Source organism: Numida meleagris, chromosome 1 (assembly GCF_002078875.1).
Source record: "Numida meleagris isolate 19003 breed g44 Domestic line chromosome 1, NumMel1.0, whole genome shotgun sequence".
NCBI classification, from domain to species: domain Eukaryota; kingdom Metazoa; phylum Chordata; class Aves; order Galliformes; family Numididae; genus Numida; species Numida meleagris.
Window position 1 is genome coordinate 14174861 of NC_034409.1, and position 21029 is coordinate 14195889.

The 21029-nt window shown below is 43.7% G+C and overlaps 1 protein-coding gene and 2 long non-coding RNA genes across 4 annotated transcripts in view; 1 reads left to right on the forward strand and 2 right to left on the reverse strand.

The window, feature by feature from the left end:
- The window catches only part of CCDC71L (coiled-coil domain containing 71 like), an 8107-nt gene extending 4996 nt beyond the window's left edge, over positions 1-3111 (reverse strand). The window contains exon 1 of the mRNA XM_021384582.1: positions 1-3111. Coding sequence (XP_021240257.1) covers positions 1-854 — 854 coding nt within the window. The 5' untranslated portion in view covers positions 855-3111.
- On the forward strand, positions 3960-10151 carry LOC110392576. Its single transcript, XR_002434489.1, has 5 exons — positions 3960-4591; positions 4779-4924; positions 5581-5720; positions 8544-8593; positions 9125-10151. It is a non-coding gene; the product is annotated as an uncharacterized LOC110392576 (long non-coding RNA).
- On the reverse strand, positions 8422-20175 carry LOC110392575. Of its 2 annotated transcripts, none has more exons than XR_002434487.1 (3): positions 20014-20175; positions 16691-16890; positions 8422-9026 (listed from the first exon to the last, which is right to left on the reverse strand). It is a non-coding gene; the product is annotated as an uncharacterized LOC110392575 (long non-coding RNA). The 2 variants fall into 2 exon arrangements; XR_002434488.1 differs by lacking the exon at positions 8422-9026 and adding an exon at positions 15473-15685.

The following is a 21029-nucleotide window of genomic DNA, read 5'->3' on the forward strand; positions in this document are numbered from 1 at the left end:
CGCTTGGCGGGCGGGAGGCGCCGCTTGCCGGGGCGGTGGCGGGGCCTCTCGGCCGAGGGCGGCGGCGGGTCGGGGACGACGGCGCGGCAGGAGGCGTAGCCGTAGACGTCCTTGCTGCGGAGGATGACCGGGGAGAACTCGTGCTTGAGGCTGCAGAGGAAGTTCCACAGCTCCGAGTCGGAGCTCATGAACTCGGTGGACTTGGGCATGAAGAGCTTGAGGGCGTCGCCCAGCGCCTTGGTGCCGGCGTAAGAGACCTGCGAACGCGAGTACACAACTTTCTCCGAATCGCCCTCCAGCCCCCAGGTGCCGGGCGCCGTTCCGTTCCCGGCTGCCGCTGCCGTCGCCCGGGCCCCCTCCGCGGCGCTCCCCGCTTCTGGATTCATCTTGCCGGCTCCTTTCTCCAGCGCCGCCTGCTTCCTGCTGCGGGTCATGGGAGCGGAGGGACAGGGGAGACAGGCCCAGAGAAGGGCAGAGAACGGGCGCCCCGCCGCTCGCCCGACAGGGAGCGACGATCGATATCCACCGCCCGGCACAAAATGGCGCTTTAAACTCCCAGGCGGGGACTGCGCTCCGGCCCGCCCTCCCTCCGCGCCCGGCTGTTGGCCCGTTTGAAACGCGTCGCGGGGGCCGAGCTCCGCCTCCCGCACTTGGAGGCGGCCGTTGGGGGCGCTGCGGGCGCCCCGCGGGAGGCCCGGGGTGGAGGCGCGAGGGGGCGGCCGGGAGCTGCCGCCAGCTGCCGCCCACAGGGCAGCGCCCTCCGCGGCCGGGCGATGCTTTGGGCTGAGCCCTGGGGCTACCTGCTGCTCTTGCAGGCTCCAAAGGGCCAAGGGAGGCTCCATCGCGCCACCCATTTCCAACCCTGTGTCCAGTAGGGTGGCCCAGTTGGCAGCCCCTTCCCTCAGGGCTCAGTTCTGGTGGCCTCAAGGTTGCAGCTGGGCCAACAGACTTGGCTGTGGTGGCGGGGCCCCATGCAACCTCTGTGCCATGTGCTGTAAGGGCAAGGTGCTTCACAGAGCAGTGGGGAGGGTGTTTGCTTCCTCAAAATGTCTTCAAGTAGGGGTTGGTTAGAGGCTTCCAAGGGCAAATCCCCCAGAGGGAGAAGAAAGCAGAAGAAAATAACAAAATGGAATAGAACAGGATTGTTCATTTGGCAGTGACCTGCCAAGTCCTGTCCAACTTAAGCATTACCCAAAAGTTAAAGCATATTAATGAAGATGTTGGCCAAATGCCTCTTGAGCATCAGCCGCCTCCCCAGGAAGCCCGTTCCAATATTTGCCCACCCTCACAATAAAGAAATGTTAATGCATATCCAGTCTGAATTTCCTTATGCCCCATCTGACCTAAAACGGGTGAACAGACATGATGCAATGACCGCACAAATTAATTACACCCGTCCTGTTGCTGCAGAAGGGTTTTAATGTGATCCTGTTGGTCAGTAACTCAACAACATCATCAAGACATTGAAATACAGTACCACTGGGGTTGGCTTCACATCCCAACCAAGCTGACCAATAATGAAACCCATAAAGAAAAAACGATCTTTGCTTGGTTGAGCCCGTTCTGAAAATCACCAACTGAATGAGTCCACACCACTATTTATTCCTGCATGGCGTGGCTGTGCTGGCAGCTCTGTAATACAACTTTGTCAGCTGCTGCAAACCCCACTGTCTCTCTAGATGGTATTTTCCAATAATTCATAGATTGCTATCACAGGAAGAGTGTCTTGTCAGGTTCCTGGATTGTTTCAATTAAACCAGCACTCTTTCCAGTACCCAGAAAAGTAAAATAGCAGCGAGGTCAGAGGTGGTTTAACCTTCCCTATGAACCTTGCATGGGGTTTGATTAGACTCCTAATTACTTTCTCTCAGCATTGGTAAAGGATGAAGAATAACAGTATTTCTCTTCATAGACAGTCTTTGTTCTGTAATTAATCTCTCAGTTTAGAATAGCGAAATCTTTTATTCTCAACTCATCAAGGACCTAAATTAGAATGTCTGGGTAGCTACTCAAATAAGAGGCAGAAATTATGTATAAGAAATTATTACTTACTGCCAGTGGAAATAAGTGAATTTTCTTCATGGTATAATTTGGCTTGTGCTCATGAGAAACTCAAGAATATTAATCCAAATATCCATTTAAAGTAGGTATTGACAAAACTGTTTTAAATCTTCATGGGGACAATCTCGAGATTTAGCCATATTCCAAAATGTCTTTATAAATGATCTATTTTTAAAAAACATGCTTTCCCCAAACAATAGTTGCTGGTGCCATTTTTAATCAGATTTATTTCACAGCTCATTTCAGAACCCGGTCATGCCAGCAGATTGCTTTACCTGAGAGAGATATCCTACAGTGCGAGGGATAAGAACCCGTAGCTGGAAGCCTTAGTACCAGGCATCTCTTACCCAGCTGTGTTGCAGTTCATCACACTCCAGCATGAGTGTCTGGTCACAGCCATGGGATAGCCACAGCTCATCACCCTCTGGACCACAGGAGGTGGCATGGGCACGCATTCCCAGTGGTGGGAGCTTCCATGCTGTCAGATTCAGCAGCTCAGTTGGTCAGTAGGCCCTCATTAAACTTCAGGAATCCAGCTGCTTATTGGCCATTGGCCAAGGTCATTGGCCATGACCTTTTTCCTGAAATTACATTTCTGGCTTATGACTCAAAATCATTAATAGAGATTTTCAGCAAGCAGGGAAGGAGTCACTGTATCTATGAGTTAAAAGATAGATTAATATGTTTTTGTGTTAATCAGCATTTACAAATTATTTTTGCTTCTGGTATGGATGATACCATTTTACAGCACAGAATGTAATCTCAGTTTTACAATTTCATTGTAGATTTCTGCAGTGTAACATTCTCCTTTTAATACCTTACAAAGTCATCTCAAGAAAATCCACAGTAATTGGCTCTTTCAGCAATTTACAATAGCTCAGTGCAGTACTAATGATGATGATAAAATTAATAATCCTTTGGAAGTACATAGCTCTTCACTTTAATCGTACTGCTGCTTATACACATTAATTATCGCTCACAGCACTCCTGAGTTATGTAAGCAAATATTGCCTTTCTTTAACAGAAGAATAAAATGAAGAAATGGATTAAAATGGCTTGACTCACACGTATGGACTCAATGACTTATTTTTCTGTAGATCTTCTTAGTTTCTAACAGTTATTATTCTAAAAATACATTGAATGTCTACACTGAAACAGAAAAAAAATCTGAAAAAAATTATTGTTCCATTTATTCACTAGAATTTCTTTACAGAATTCTTAAGAATGGGAAACAAAATATTAATTGACAAACTACTGCATTGATGTTTGATTTCATAAATAGTTCTGGCCTAGTATCAAACAGTGCTGCTAACTACTAAATTGTTATCTGTACACATGATCACATAGAGTTTTGAGTCATGGTGATTTACCCAAAAATCCTGGATATTAAGTCTTATGCTGCTGGGGATTTTTCTCTAACGTTCTTATGCTCTTACACCCAGAGAGCAAGCACAATCTTTTACTGTCCAATACTCTTAAAAAAAAAAAATCACTCTTTCTTACTATCTTTTCCTCTACTGTTGAGAGGTTGTATTAGCTAGCAGTCTGCTTCAGACACTTTGTTTCATAAATGTCTTTAGCACACTTTTGGGAGACCTTGTGTGACCATGCAAGTCCACATGTGTCTGCAGCTCAACTTCAGATGTTATCCAACAGTCATCAAGTTCCTTGTTCTGAGCTGTTCCCAGATGAGCACTGGCAAAATTCCTGAAAACACTTCCATTAAAGACAAAAGCAAGTGATTTATAAAAATAGTGTCTCAATCAGTTATTAAAAAAAAAAAAAAAAACCAACAATTACTCTTATATACATATATATGAATCCCAGTGTGCATTTTTAAAAAATTGCCGATGCAATTGCAGTCAAAAAAGGAAATGAGATGTTAGGAATTTCTCTGAGAGGGAAAGAAAGCAAAATAGAAAACAGCACTGCTGAATACAAGTCCATTGTGCCTCCACAGATCTTGGATACTGTGTTTCTAGTCCTGCCATCTCTAAAAGGATATAGTAATGATACAAAGAAGGGCAACTAGGATGAGCAGAAATTTGGAACAGCTTCTCTATGAATAGAGACTAAATAAGCTAAGACTCTTCATTCTGAAAAAAACAGATGGTTGAGGGGGAATATGATAAAGGTTTATAAAACTGTGATAGTACAAAGAAAGCGGATTGGAAATTATTATGTCTTAGCTTTCATAATCTGAGAATGAAAGGGAAACACATGAAGCTGTAGAGCAAAAATTTTTAAAGAACCAAAAAGAGGTACTTTTTTTTTCAGATGACTCATAATTACTCTGTGGAGTTCGTTTTCCAGCAAAGTTGTGGGTGCCAGCTTGGAAACTTGTACCGCAATACTGAATATAAAGATGAGCTCACTGAGAAGGATTTACAAATATTACAGAGCTCACCGTTCACAGCAATGAATGAGTGGAAGACGTGAGTAGAAGGCAAAGATCCTCTTATGCACAAAAAACAAGACTATCCCCTTGGTCTTGGAAAGCCTGGAAGACAACTGACAACGGCTAGGCAAGGTAACTCTCAACGTTTGCGCCATTCTTGCCCTCTCTCACTTGCCTGCCTCTTCTGGCCTCTAACACAGACAGCCCACCAAACTAAGTGAACCCTGGAGGTGGCCATCATGGCTGATTCTATTCTACAGACCTATAGGAAAAGAGAAGAAGGCAACCACAGCAATAAAATGTAGTGTTTCTTTCCCAGAGCCTTGCTGGTGCAACAGCTGGAAGAACATATTTTAGAACTGAAAATCAGTGAAGCATTTTCAGAGAAAAGAGCCTGGAGTTTAAAATCCATTGGCCACCAGGACCCATGGCCAGGCAGAAACCCCTGCAAGGACAGAGCCTGAGGTAAAGTGTATTCCACTAGTTTTGATTATTGCATGTTCATTTTTCATTTTGTTCATAGCCTCAGTAAACACTCTTTCAAAATGGTGAGTGATTAGGTGCACAGGGGAAGAAAATGCATATTTTTTTTAAATAAGCATTTTATTTTAATAACATTTGTTGACAATAATGTTTGGAAAAGAAAAAAAAGACAAACATTTTAGCAAAAGACTTTGATACATCCAAAAAATCCCCTAAAGCAATAGTGAATATAAAAATGCACCAAGAAGCGTGCTTTGTGATACAGAAAGAACTCCTAGAAGATATTTCACCAGATGCTGTTTAGCATTTGTTTCCACATTCTGGGAAGTAATCTCTATATTCTGTACATAACCCTTATGTACAGAATATGTGTCACATATCACCATTGTCCTGGTGTTAATAAATGCTGGTAGTAGCTGTACTGGTGGTCACTGCGGCGCTGAGGATCACTAATGGACTCTTAGTCTAAAATTTTAGGAAGTTCATGAAAACTTTTCTTGATAATCCTGTTTTTTTTTTTTTCCCATATTGTTTTTTTTTTTCTTACTCCTTTCATTTCACTTTTGCCATCAGCTTAATCAATTATGTTGGCTCTGACTATATTATATTGCCAAATCTTCTCTTTTCTACCCCTGAAGTAGTTCATCTGATGTTAAAGAACATTACAGTAGACAAGGTAGCAGTACTTAAACCACAGTGCTCTGTTTGGAAAGCCAGTGCTGAAGTGAGAGGCATAGTGGTAGCTGCACCAACTGCCTTCACCAATGAAGCTGCTAAGGTGAGAAATCCAATAAGGGCAAGTAGCGTAGATACTGCCTGCATCTTTTGGAAATTGTGTATGCTAGACCAGGAGGAAAAAAAAAAAAACATTATTTTTCTAGAATAAATGTTTCCATAAATGGGATTGTTTAGAATTACGTATTCCTCTTTCTGTTCCCATCCATTTTATTCTAGGGCAACTTCCAGATGGAACTTCCTAAGGAGGAAGCAGTTCTGCAGGTCGCAGGCTGCAGGGAATGTCTGGGGCCTCTCACTGAGGCTAGGGCAGCAGGAGGTGGTCTTTTAGCCCATATGAGATGTGCCACTGTTGAGAATCTGTATCACTAGGTAAAGGAGATGTCACAGAATGTCAGCAGACTACATAGCAACATAAGAAAAAGGGTTTTTGCTGTAAGGGTTATTGTACATTAAGACCAGGTTGCCCAGGGAAGTTGTAGACTCTCCCTCCATCCTCAGAGATGTTCAAAACTCAACTGGACACCCAGCGCTGACTCTGCTTTCAACACTGGGGTTGAATTAGATCATGGTTGTTCAACCTTTGACTTGCCTGGGCTACAGCGAGTGAAGAGGAATTGTCTAGCGCCACAGCTATGAAGGTTGCCCCAAAAATAATGCCTCCTAATTATCTCCATGGAAACCAGAACTGATACGAAGAGCACAATAACACTGTTAGTAGAGTAAATTCTCAGCTACAAATGCTCAACACAGTCACCACTGTTAGCTATGCATTTTCACCAGCGATGAACAAGAGCCTGCATGCTGTGCTTGTAGCAATGTGCACCAGCAGAGTTGACCCACTGTTGCTGTCACCACTGCTGAAATACACCAACCACCACCTCACTGTGCTTACATCCACTGGTTGGTCTCCATAGACGTTCATCAAGCATCAGTGAATGTCAGTGGATGCTATTTTTTTCTGCATGGAGGAATCCAATTCCACATCTTTGCTTCATGTGCACTTCCATGTCAGATGCCATTTTGTCAGACTGCCCCTCTGCTGTCATCTGTCATCATTACAAAATGTAATGGGATATTGGCAGGAAGGTTCAACCTCTACTGCCATGACACCAACAACTGCCTCTGACATCAGGGGCTAACACCATAAAATAGGAGGCATTACTTTCAGAGCAGCCCTCATTAAATATATGATATAGTTAATATATATAAGTAACAAAAGTTATTTTAATTTTTAATGTATTTTATTGAAAGGTATAAAAAAGAGAGCAACAAGAACATAAAAAGCTAGTGAGATATTTGACCTTGCTTTTGTGAAACTAACACGGTAGTCTGGTTTGATGGCAGCTGTTGCAGTTCAGCGAGTTCTCAAGGTGTTCAGTAGAGATTTTTGATGAAATTTTACTCTTTCTATACCTCATCCTTCAAAATAATTGTTCACTAATTGTACGCACTGCCAAAAAGCAACGACACAAATACAGTGTGGGTCTGAAGTGAGGGATATTTCTCTCTGGTAAGAGAGGGCTTACAAAAGTCTGATAGAGAGACATGATCACGTTTTTTATTTCAATTCTATACATTCCATTGCAAAATTGGCAAGTAATATAATTATGTCAGCTGAAAATGGAGTCACAAGTAAATAAAAAAATTGGTGGGTTTTTTTGTCAATATTGAAACCTATTCTCAAATTCCTTTATCACAACAGAAAGCACGGCTTCCTATTCTTTGCTGTTCACAGGACGGTGTTTAGCCAGTGTATCAAAATCCATAAACTTGTTTGCCATAACTTGAGTTAGCATTGCACTACGGCCATGCCTTGGTTTCAGCCCAGACAGAGTCAATAGGACACCAATGTTCGGCTGGTGCTGAGGGCCGGGCTGCTGGGTGGGGCAAAGCTGCCACCATGATGGCGCGGGGCAGGGGACGGGCACAGTGCGAGCTGTGCCGGGCTGCGTGCGGCCTGCGGGCTGTGGGCTGGACATGCCTGGATGAGATGATCTCTGGAGGTCTCTGCCAACCTCAACAGTTCTCCACAGATTGAGAAAGAGGTAAACAATTTATTTCTTTTCATTATTTTTCTTTTATTTGTAGTTTGCTTTTTTCTTTCCTTTTTTGCCCCCCTTCTCTTTACTGACGCTAAAATGCATGCAGGGACATTCTCCTACTTTTTCTATTGCTTTCTGTATAAAATACAGTCCTACAGTACATCCGTCAAATGATAATCCTAATTTATAAGATAAAAGAATGCTCTGCAGCACTTTCCCATACAGGACCAACCAGTGTGGTTTTAATCTGAAAATGTATGTTATCAATGGTGTAAAATTATTAGATAACAAATCAGGCTAGTAATACTTTCTGAATATAATTCCAGCATAAGAAATACATTGCTCAAGAACATGGTTCTCACGCATCATAGACCATGTCATTCTATAATATTGGTCACACTGCATTTTCTGAGGCTCAGTACTATTTAAAGTACTAAGACTGTTAAATCAAACGTGAATTTCACTCCCTTGTCTCAAAGCAGACTATGTTTAAAGTCTACTAAGAATTATTTAAAGACCTTATTGGTTAGATCTTATCTTTGATGCCACGTGTTGTTGAACATAGAATCACAGAATCATAGAATCACCAAGGTTGGAAAAGACCTCCAAGATCATCCAGTCCAACCATCCACCCACCACCAGTATTTCCCCACTAAACCACGTCCCTCAATACAACATTTAAATGTTGCTTGAACACCTCCAGGGACGGTGACTCCACCTCCTCCCTGGGCAGGCTGTTCCAGCGCCTGACCACTCGTGTGAGTTTAAGAATTCTTTTCCTGATACACTCCAGTCTGTACTTCCACTTTGCTTTCTTCCAGATTCGTGTGTTGCCAGAGTATGAAGCAGTACAAATTCAGCGCAGAACAGTGTGAGTGCACAATTGATTTTTTGTTGAATTTGCCACGGGATATAATGCAGTGTTTATACTCGTTTTATATTTTATTCTGGACTAGAGAGGACACGATAGGCGATCCAACATAAAGCCAGTGGAGAGAAAGCTGCCCTTCAAAATGCTCTGAATGAATTAGAGTAAGGGAATTCATGCTGGGTCAGCTCTTTATGTCACAGGGATTCGGCTTTATTAAACAGATGCTTAGAGCAGCTTTCCTCTGTCGCTAGACATTACTTAGTCAGGCTCCTCTAGTTTGTTTTCTTCGTCCACGTGAACCTTGCCCTCCTCTCTGCCGGCAGTGCTTGTTTTAAGAAGCGTAGAGACGGTTCCCTTGCCAGCTCGGCCCTGGCACCTCCACGGGGCGGAGGAGTGAGCTTCAGGCGCCTTAGGTGGGAAAGGGTCTTGATCTCTGTTTCAGTGAAGGTTGTTAGCCCTCAATTATTATGTAGATGTTGGTTGTTAGCATTAACACCTCCTTTTTAATTTCTCTTTTGTGCTTTGAGTTAGGCATGGACTTCAAAAGCCCGGAAGGATGATCTGCTCACCCCCAAATTGCTCTTGCTAAGGGACCTCTGCCCCACTGCAGCGCGGCACAGGGATGCGCAGGGCTAGGAGAGTGCGCGCGGACGTGACAGAGGCAGGAAACGGGCTACAGCGCCTGGCTTCGGGTCGTGTTATTCATCCGAGATCCTTCCCCGGCGTGAAACCTGCCAGACTCTGCTCATGTTATTTGCCGATGTATCGTCTTATATACATTGAATACACTTAGTTTATTTCATGTGTATATTTCAAATGTATTTCATATATTTTGTGCAATTGTTGTTCAAAAACCATGGATTGTGGTTGGTATTCGCTTTCAAAATATTTTAATAATTTGAGTTTCAGTAACGATTGATAGCATTCCTTATAACCAATTTAAAGTTATTGTGAATTTACCTCAGCACAAAATAAATACCTAAACTAGACGATTGGAACACGTTAATTATTTTGAGAATTTTGAGAATATTGTTTAAAGAAAGAATAAAAATAGGAACCTTAAAGAATGCTTTGAAAACGGTGCTTTTAGTTTGTACAATTTAAAATGAAAGAAGAGATACTGCATAGCTGTAGATAATCTTCATTTCAACACAGAGATAGTGACTGGTGCTAGCTGAGGTCTTGGCCCTCTACATGATCTGCATTACTGTTAAGTCTCTCCTCGAAAGACAATGATATTCAAGGCAAGTTCATCTTCTGTGAATCTCCAGTATCTCCATGTGGATGAATAGCTCGTTTCCAAGAATTTAAAAATGATCTTTCGGAATTGCAGTGAATTACTTAGTGTTTTTATTCCCACATTGGCTTATTATCAATGTTACCAATGCACAGCCGCATTGAGAATTTTCCAATACACACAAGTAGCCCAAACTTTCATTAGAAAGTGAAAGAAGTCATCAAAATTAACAAATCATCCACACTCGATCTTACCGTTAGAAGGTCCATCCAAATAAGAAATCGTGGTGGTATCAGCTTTATTAATTTAATTAAGCCCATGCTAAACTCTAGTACGGACACTTGCTCCAGTTTATGTGTATTTTATTTCAGTTTATTTTATGCTGGCTCCTATTCAATTTAAGCTCAATGAGCCATTCTTACATGCATTTAAGAGTACTCACATAAGAATGAGCAAGGGTTTAATTATAGCCATCTAATTAAACCAGCATTTTCACTGTCCATTAGTTTTTTCTTACATCTGCATTTTGAGCCTTAAGTTTTTGACACTAGGAGACTAAAGTTAAAGTCTCGAATGCTTTGTCTGGAGCGAGCTGCTCAGTGCTTCGCATTTGCAATTCATGGCCTAAGCCATTCATTATCCTCTTGCAGGCAATGAGATCTGCAAATGTCCTATCACCTTTGAAAAAGTGGTCATTATTTAGAAGTGTAAATGAAGATGCCAGAGGCTAACTTCAAGTCTTGCCTGAAATGAGGACCAACGTCTTAAATCTCCTGACTGTAAAGATGAGTCGGACATATCCTAACAGAGAAATACTACATTTACTCTGAACATAACATATTACATGTATTAGAGCTACTTTGTCTTTCATATTCCTTGTATTCTTTTTTTCTTTTCTAGCTTCTTCCTAATCCAAAATCTTCTTAATTGTCCCTCCCTGACTGAAAGCTGAATCACTGAAATTCCTGCTCATTTGCTTCCTGCCAAAATGAGCCAGTATTTCCAAAAGCAACACTTTCTTCCAGTGACTAATATATTAAAATACAGATTTGCTTTGCTTGGTGCACGCCTTGTTTTGTCCCACAGTGGTCACAGAGTGGAATGATTCAGTTACAAAGTGAATATCATAATATGCAGATCTTCATGTGTGTATGTCATATAAATAATAATAGCAAAGGAAAAATAAATCAGGAAAGAAACAATAGAAAAAAATGGAAAAGCTGAGAGTCCAAGATTGCTGCAAAAAAATGTTGATAATGAATAGTTGAACCATGGTTCCATTGAAAATTGCCAGATACAATCTGTAGTTGAATGAAATAAAAAAAAAATCTACAGTCTTTCTCACCAAAGCAAAGAGCTACAGAATAGCTTTCCCCACAGGCAGAAACTTCCCAGCAGAATGTTCTTGTTCTAGGAGAGGTTGGAATATGTGAAGATGGAGAGTTGGCCAATTACAGAGAAGTGGAAGGATTAGGAATGGGTTAGAAATTAAGCAGAGAAATACAAGTAGAATACAGAGGCAGAACTGGCTTGCCTGATGGCAATATAAATCAGGCGCATTTCAAATTGCTGAACTGTCTGATGTACGCTAGCTGTCACAGTGGATATGGGCATTTCAGCCATTTATCTCCACTGATTTTAGAAGAATTTTATGACTAGATTAGATAGATAATCTTTAGAAGTCCTCACTAAAGTGAAATTATTTCTACCACAGGTGTAAAATATGCTTTCAATCAAGATCATTTCTTTCAGACAGTCTCTAAATTGTCCTCCATCCATTAACGTGATACTAAAAGCAGAAATAGAGAGATCTGTAGCGTAAACATGTTGCTTATTGCCTAACCAGTTTGTTTCCTGCGCAAGCTTCTCCAGTCTCTCCTCATGGGCTATTTTCCAGTACATTAGCTTTCCTAGAAGTCACTTACCAGCTCATATTTTTCTTCAAGTCTCTCATTATTTCCACTTTCAATAACATCTCCAGTTTCTGATCCAGAAATGCACCATTTAGTTATGGCCAGTAAAAAGGCATTATCTTGAGAGTATGGCATGTGCCTAGATAGATATTAGAGATGAACGAACCTAGAAAAGCTAGGTAAAAGAGTTTTCACTGGAACACCCTTTGGATATATATAGCTCCTAGTACAGACAAAAGCTACTCTTTGTTTGGCACATCCATGTTTGACTTCCAGCTCTGCCGTAATAATTTTTGCTTTTCAAACAAGTTATGTCACACTCTGGCTAGTATTGTACAGGGTTCCTTTAGTGTTTTGAAGCTCATTAGCACTGATGTAACCACTCTGAAAATCCTGATGTCTGCAGCAAGATAAACTATTTTTGGAATTTTGAAAATATTTTCAGGACAAAGACCCCTGCCCAAGATTAGCTGACATGGAATTATACTTCACCAAGTCTAACAGCTTCTGAATTTGAAATGCAGAACTCTCGAAGACACCATGAAGGTGAGCCAGGAGCTGATGGTGACAGCAATGCAGGTGATGCAGCTCTTTCATGAGTATCGCTACCCTTCTGAGCTGATGCTTCTCCCTTCCCTCCAGCTATTGCCTCCTTTATTTGCCACAAGTAAAACCCATTCACCTTTAATTTCCTGTTTCTAATGTGGTTTCTTTTGCACACATTCCTCTTTTTCTCAATCCGTTTCCGTTTTCACAGTCTCTCTTTTTTTTTTTTTTCATATTTTTCCACTTGTTACCAATTCCTGCCATTCCTTTCCACTGTTACAGACAAAGGATGAGTTGCTTTGTATCAAGTGTGCATCTTGGCTCTTGCTGTTTGACATGGTAGACAATCATGGTCCATCTGTTCTGAGTACTCAGAGGTGTTTTCAGTGGAGGTTCAGCAGTGGTAACAGAAGTGGTGCAAATACAACTGCAAGATGGAAATGGTGGGGCTGTGGTGCAGCACCTCTTTTCTTTCCTTGTGCAAGGATTGTGAAGGTGCAAGTAAAAACCTCCAGTTTTCTCCTGCATGCCCCCTTCCCCCTCTGCTTACTTGCACTGGATGCTGATGTAGAGAAGGTCCTCTAACCTCAGTGGTGGCAAGTGGTGGCCAGCAGCTGGGCTAGCATTCATATTAGATGGAGTGCTGCTGCTTTGAAGCAAACAAGAGCTCACAGAGAGACATATGCAAAACTTGCCAGTGGCAAGACCTGCTATAGTCTTCATAGTCACACCAGACACTAAGAAGGAAAAATTAACTCTGTCCCAGCTGAAACCAGGACAAGACCACAGACGCTAAGCTTACCCCAGCAGCTTGCCTGTAGCACAGGCTCTCCTCATCTCTACCCTCACCTCTTGCCACAAACTAGTTTCAATTTGGGAATTCTTAAACCTTCAGAGGAGTTCTTGCCAATGAGTGCATTCAGGCTTCCTGTAACCCACATGAATTTTTAGCATTCACATCACGTGGCTGGGAGCTTCAGGGATCTACGATGCAACAAACATACTCTGGAAAATTCAGCAGCTAGGGTTTAGCTTAGTCTGGAAAGAATTGCAAGGAGAATGTGAAGAGTTTTAAGGAGATCAACAGAAAAGCTAAGGACGACAGTCCAGAAGGACTTAATTTCATGAAGAAACAGACTGCATTACTAGTTCCACAAACTCAAGGACTAAATGTATCTAGTGCACAGCACGGGTCCAAAGGCATTAAGAAAAACTGGAGCTGAAAGGTGAAACTGGATACATTGCAGTGGGTTAATCAGAGACCTGTGGTTCAGTCATTCCATTTTCAAAGAAACGTTTGTAGTTGCTCTTGGTGGCAGCATTCTTCCAAGCTTCATAAACATTGTACAAAAGATGTGATGCCTCTATAAGGCTGTGGCATTCCTTACATTGCAATTGCAACACCTTGGAAAGCACCATGGCAGTAATTTCAGCTAGGCAGCAGCATACACCACTATCATCCCTTTGCTAAGTGTGTATTTGCAAAATATTAAAGCAAAGTTCCTGAAATAAGATTGATTATAGCCAGCCAGTAAGGAGCAAACTCTTTCTGTACCTGTGTTTGAATTCCTTGGCTTTGGTGTAGCCCTGGATATTGTGTTGAGAGTACCTCTTCTCTAGCATCTATTATCACAACACTTTGTAAATATTTTGGTGAAATATAGCAAGCTGTGGATCAGACACCATCTTCCTCTCTCCAAGGGCAAAAAGTCAAGCTGACACATTATTTAAGCAAATAAGTGTTATTCATAAAGGATAAGAGAAGAGAGGACAGTAGAAAATAACAGTATGTGACCACAAATCCATGGTGCACCTCTTTGAATACAATATGCAGTCCTTACCAATAGCTTTGGTATAGCAGAGCTAGGAAACGTGCAAGGAAGAAACTTGACAGGGGTTGTTTCATTACAAGAAATGAGTGCTTGAACTTTTAGCCTGCAGAAAATAGGTTTATGGCAGAGATATAAAATCATGAGTGCATAGGAAAGACAAACGGGGAATGGTTATGCACCGTCTTTAATAATTTAAGACCTAGAAGGCATAAAATCAAATCCTCAAGCGGCAAACAAAAGAGACACTTTTCTATGTAGTGCACAATTAAGCTGCGGAACTGATTGCAAGATGCCATGGGATTCAAAAGCTAACATAATTCAAAGAACAATTAGACAAATTCATGGCTGAAAATAATCTACCAAGGACTGTTCTTAGAATTATAGATTATCCCAAATTGGAAGGGACCCATAAGGATCATCAAGTCCAACTCCTGGCTCAACATAGGACCATCTAAAAATCAGATCATATGTGTGAGAGCATTGTCCAAACACTTTTTGAACTCCAGCAGCTCAGTGCTGTGCCCACTGCCCTGGGCAGCCTGTCCCATGCCCACCACCCTATTAGTGAAGAACCTTTTCCTGATACCCAGCCAGACCCTCCCCTGACACAGCTCCATGCCGTTCCCTCGGGCCCTGTCGCTGTCACAGAGAGCAGAGCTCAGCGCTGCTCCTCCACTCCCTGTGAGGAGCTGCAGGTGCCATGAGGCCTCCCCTCAGCTCCTCTGCTCTGGGCTGAGCAAATCCAGGGACCTCAGTTGCTCCTCATATGTCTTCCTCTCCAGACTCTTCACCATCCCTGCAGCCCTCCTTTGGACACTCTCTAATAGTCCTCTTTGTACTGTGGCACCCAAAACCGCACACAGTGAGGTCGCACCAGTGCAGTGTAGAGCAGGACAATCACTTCCCTTGACCAGCTGGCAATGCCAAGCGTGATGCATCCCAGGATATGGTTGGCCTTCCTGGCTGCCTGGGCATTATTAAATGATCAGATCTTCGTGACCTGATAGTGAGATATGCCAGCAAGAGGTTTGTTTGTGTCCCCAGGATTAAGCTCAGAGAACATCCTGGAGATGCCAGCCCTCCTCCAGGAACGAAGTGGCAGTTACTGTACTGGTGATGATGAAATGATGATTAACACTACAGGCCTAGCTAAAATTATAGTTCAGAAGGATACTGCAACAGGATGGACCTAATTTGAGGATGCAAAGCATGGCAGAGACAGGGGCCCAGGGAAAACAAAGCCAGGGAAACAAGAAAGGGAAATAAGAAAGAAAGGGGAAAAAAAGAATAAAAGAAGATTTTTCCATGACCATGGAAAATGTCTAACTATTCAACTAAAAAAACACTTCACCTTCTAGTTTCAGTTGCTCTGAATTTATGTGTTTAAAATTCACATCCTGGGTGTGTATGCCCCAGGATGGCACTCATCTTTTTGTAGGCATCCAGGTACAATGTACTCTCTCACTGAGCAAGCATCAGTTGTACTGAGGTGACACAAGAAAATTATTCTGGATCCATTGCAAGCAGGAAAAAATACACAGTCCAGAAATGATACAGTCATCACCTTTCACGAAGATAAATGGACATCAGGATCACCACAAAGCAAAGGAGACAAAGACAGATACCACTTTCACTTCCCTGAAGATTTTTGACGCAATGGGCCCCAGCCAGTGCCAATGATGTACAGATATTTGCCCTGGTTACTTGTGGAAACACTCCTTCTTGCCTCTTGTCATACCACTAACCTTCATTCCTTCTCTGTGCTGTCACTTGCTATGATCAGCATAGCCACAGGAAAATTCTGGAACTGGGCATCCCATGAGCCAGGATGGGCAAGTGTGTCCTGGGCTTTCCACAGAAAACCTCCCTACACTCAGTGTTGCTTTGAAACTAAGGCTACCCTTAGGATACTGTGCTTCAGTTAATGCCAAACAGTTCCAATCTGGTTTTGATTTCAGCATACACATCTGTAGCTATTTGCAGCTGCCTGCCAGCAAATATTCTAGTAATCAAAGTTATTTTATTAACACTGAGTTTGTTAATGAATGGTTGTGTGACACACTGCTGAATGATCCTGCAAAAGATGCAAGATAGCAAATACAAAACAGAAAATAGCACACTGTCTTATAGTGATCATCAGGCAAACAGTAGTAAGAGAACTGGAAATGAATATGCCCTACTTCACAGCACTACACAGAATTAAAGAACATCCCAGGTGGGAAGGGATCCACAAGGATCATTGAGTCCAACTCCTAGCTCCACCCAAGACCATACAAACCCTATGTCTGAGAGCACTGTCTAAATGCGTTTTGAACTCCAGCACCTTGGGCCATGACCACTGCCCTGGGGAGCATGTTCCTCTGGCGAAGAACCTTTTTTGTAATACCCAACCTGACTCTTCCCTGATGCAGCTTCAACATTCCTCAGCTGCAGTCTAAAATGCCATCACCTGAATTCTTACCAGTCGAAAGCATGAGACCTTCCCTGCTGTGTTATGATCTCTGCCCAGCCCAAATGAGTCATGCACCTACTAGCCACCTGTTGCTCAGCACCAATGCTGTAACCTCACCTTTGTGTATAAATTCCTTCCTTCTCATGTTAGGTCTTTGGAGGTCACTGCATGCAGCACCAATACAGATGACATTTGCTTCACTAGTTTTGTAGGCACAGCCATCCTGCCTTTGGCCCATCAGTATACTCTCCAGACATTTTCTCTTTCCAGAGGGCAACAACCAGCTTCTCTGCTCTGCTTTCTACTCTTTCTTTACTCTGGAAGAAGACAAAGTTCACAGTCAGCTTTTCTACAGCTTCAGACCACAAAGTGAGTGCCCAAGAGCCACACCTCCCAGCAGCCCCTTGCAGTGAGATACTCAGTGACTTCCAGCTCTTCCTGCTGGAAATAAATTGTCTTGCTCTCACTAGAGCTGGCAATTACTTTTGTTTGCTTGCTTTTTATCCTAACTGGTGAAGGACTGAGACCACCTGCCACTTAGCAAACATGGTTCCTTGCCCATGGCCAGACAGACTGAGGACAGTGAGGTAGGGAGAGGGAATAACACCACCAGCTCCATTGGTCAAGTCATGCTTCTACCCGCCTATGCTGACTTTCTGGAAAATACTTTAATCCAAGGTGGGTTGTTTTTTTTTGTTTGTTTGTTTTGTTTTAGTTATGGGATTATTCTAAATTTAACTACAGATTATTAATGGAGGTCCAAAGGTTTTAATTTCTACTTCACATTAGTTTCTTAAAATATTCCATTCACTCTGGACAAACCATGTTTGAAACTCATCAACACAGTCTGCATGCTGTTCAACTTCACTCTGTTCTCCAGGAGCTGTGACTTCTCCTTTTTAAAATATCAATTCCCCTTGGTCAGCATGCAGTGCTGTTTGTATGTTTTTTCTTTTTTGGATCAAGTATAACGATCGCTACCTCACATTACTGGAAAAATATTTATGTTTCATTATCATCTGGCTTCTTTTACTAAACTCAGTAATATTTGCTATATCCCTTCTGCTGATATCTTGACTGGGATCTTCACATTTGAATTTAATAATATCCTTGCCCTGTACTCTGCTTTCCTGCATCAGGGATAACTGTCAGCTTATGAGTTTGAGTAGAAGCTGGCTCATCAGTCTCCCATCAGATCTGCTGGAGCTATAAGGGCAAAGGGTTTTGCCGTCCTCCACATTCCGACAGATAATGTTCTATCACAGATGGTGGTGGGTGCATATTGTAACACTGTTGAATATCAAACCTGCGTCACACATGGCAGGTTTGATATTTGTAATACCACTCATTCTTGGAGTGGTTATCTGATATCAGGATAAAGAAAATACATAGGTTCATCAAATCTAGACATTGTACAGCATAGATAAGGGAGAGCATGGAGCTGATGGAAAGGAACAACAAATCCAGAGGCTGCATTAATGCTGCTTTCAGACCAACCCCCTAGGTGAGAGAGACCCATGATAGTGGCCTTAAGATGTCAGCAGTGTCACTGGTCTGCATGGAGCCCCTGGACAGGTGAGCCTTGCCACTCACCCTCAGCTGTAACTCCAGCAGAGGAGTTGTAAAGTTGGGAATCATAGAATCACTGAGTGGTTTGAGTTGAAAGGGACCTTAAATACCAACTAGTTTCAGCCCCCCTGCTATAAGCAGGGACACTTCCCACTGGACCAGTTTGCCCAAAATCCCATACAACCTGGCCTTGAACACCTCCAGGGATCCACAACTTCTCTGGGCAGCCTGTGCTAGTGCCTCCTTGCCCTTATATCTGATGTAAGTCTACCATCTTTGTAGTTTAAAACCATTATTCCTTGTCCTATCACTACAGATCCTCATAAAAAGCTCTCTCCATCTTTCTTAGGTCCTCCCTTTAAGTACTGGAAGGCTACGATGAGGTCTGCCTGAAGATGCCTCTTTTCCAGACACCCCACCTCCCACAGACTCCTCTTACAGCAGAGGTGCTGCAGCCCTCTGACCATCCATTAGAGATCCCAGGCCCACACCTGACATGTTCATCATGAGCTGTCTGCTCAGCTCCAGCAGTGCCTGGACTCAAATCCTGGTGGGCAGCGGACAGCTCCTTGAGCAGACTGAGCGCTCACACTGAGCCCATCCGTGGCAGTAGTTACTCCTGTTCCTGTCCTGCTCCTCTCTGTCACGGCATGTCTAGAGCTGCTTTAGGTGCTCAAGGGACTACATGGGACTTGGTGTGATGGGAAAGCTCTGCCAATGCTCATTTCAGATGGCACGTGTAATTGTAGTGCAGATGAACGAAAACCATGTTGCCAACTTTATTCCATAACGCAAATATTTTGCATTTCCATATCCCAAGAATCTTAAATTACAAGAACACTGTGGGTGACTGTGGAGATCAGTGTTACCATCCATACCCCATGAGTGAAGGAGATGCACACAGAGACAGAATGCCCAAGACCTTCCTTTGAATCACATGAGACATTTGTGGTGGAGCTTTGAGGCGTACACAGGTCCACTGACTCCCAAAATTGGCTCATAAAAACTCTTAGTCTTCCTGTTTTATTTCTCAGGAAGATGAAAAACAAGAAGGATGATGACAAATGCTTCAAAACTCCTAGGCAAAAGGCAGAGCTTTTGGCAATCTCAGATACACGTACAGTCTGGAAGAAGAACTTGTTGAGAGCAGCAGAAAAAGCCTTGGAGTCCTGGTGGGCAAAAAGCTGGACGTGAGCCAGCAGTGCACTCTTGCAGCCTGGAAGTCTGACAGCATCCTGGGCTGCATCAAAAGAGGAGCGGCCAGCAGGGAGAGGGAAGTGACCTTCCCTCTCTGCTCTGCCCTTGTGAAGTCCCATCTAGAGTACTGTGTTCAGGCCTGGGGCCCACAGCATGGAAAGGATGTGGAGCTGCTGGAGCGGGTCCAGAGGAGGACCATAACGATGATCAGAGGGCTGCAGCACCTCTCCTATAAAGACTGGCTGAGGGAGTTGGGGTTGTTCAGTCTGGAGAAAAGAAGGCTCCAGGGAGACCTCATTGTGGCCTTTCAGAATTTAAAGGGACCTTGGAAAGAAGTTGGAGAGCAACTCTTTACAATGTTAGGACAAGAGCAGACAGTTTTAAACTGAAAGAGGGAAGATATGGATTGGATATTAGGAGGAAATTCTTTACTCGGAGGGTGGTGAGGCCCTGGCACAGCTGCAGAGGAGCTGTGGATGCCCCATCTCCAGAGGTGCCCAAGGCCGGGTTGGATGGGGCCCTGGGCAGCCTGAGCTGGTGGATGGCAGCCAGCCCACGGCAGGGGGTTGGGGCTGGTGGGCTTTAAAGTCCCTTCCAACCCAAACCATTCTGTGATTCTGTGATTCCGTGATTCCTGCTTTCCACTGCCGTCGCAGCACCTCAGGCTCCCGTACCTGCCCGGTGGCAGCGTAGATGGGAAGCAGCGTACCGTACGAAGCAAGTGCCCGCCGGGCCCAGCCCTACGCGAGCACCCGCCCCTCTGCCCAGCGCAGCTGCCGCCGCCGCGCCGCTCCCGCCCGGCAGGTGTCACCACAACACCGGGGCCGCCCCCAGCCCGCGTGACGCAACAGTGCCCGGAGGGTGATGACGTCACACTGCGGCGGTGACGTGGGCGGGAGGGAGGCGCCTCTGAAGAGCAAAAGTTTATCTGTAGGAGCGCGACCAAAAGGGAAACGCCTTTGTCCAGGCCATCATTGCTGTTAATTACTGACCTCTCCCTGGGCACTGAGGGACGGGCAGGGCCCTGTTGTGCTGATGAACAGTAGGTGCCTGCCCAGCTATATTGCCAGGGCAGAAAACCGAGGTGTGGGGTATGGCTCTGGTGGATGGCACTTCAGAGCGGTTTGGTACCGAAGCCCAGGCCCAGCGAAGGCACAGGGAGTTCATTTAACTTACCCTTGTGGCCAGCAGTGCTGTTGGAAGGCCTGCATTTGTGACAGCTAACCTGATGCATTTAGCTGGAGCTCCTGGCCTAGTCACACTGTAGTGTCAGCTTGGGGAGAAAGACACCTCCAAAGACAGATTTGAAACCTTTTATGTGGCTGAATCCAACCTTGGGTTCAATTTCCTGGCATGTACCCAGCACCAGAAGATGCCCACATATCTCCCCAAACTCAAGCCCTTCCCTCCCCCCAGCTGCAGGGCCCGTGACAGATATGCTTATCTCAGAAATCCACAGTTTCAACATACACTATTTGCTTAAATGGGATTATCAGACTAACTCAAACAGCTTTTTTCCCCCCAGTCACTAGTGAAGAGAATCTTTGATTTTTGTGTTCCTTCTTTCATGGAACTAAAGCTGGATAATGGGGTAATGCTGAATCCCTTTGAAATGACTGCCAGCACAAGGACTGTCACCCTTGCAAATGTACCCTGCATCAAATCCAGCTTTTTTTATTTTTTTTTCAAG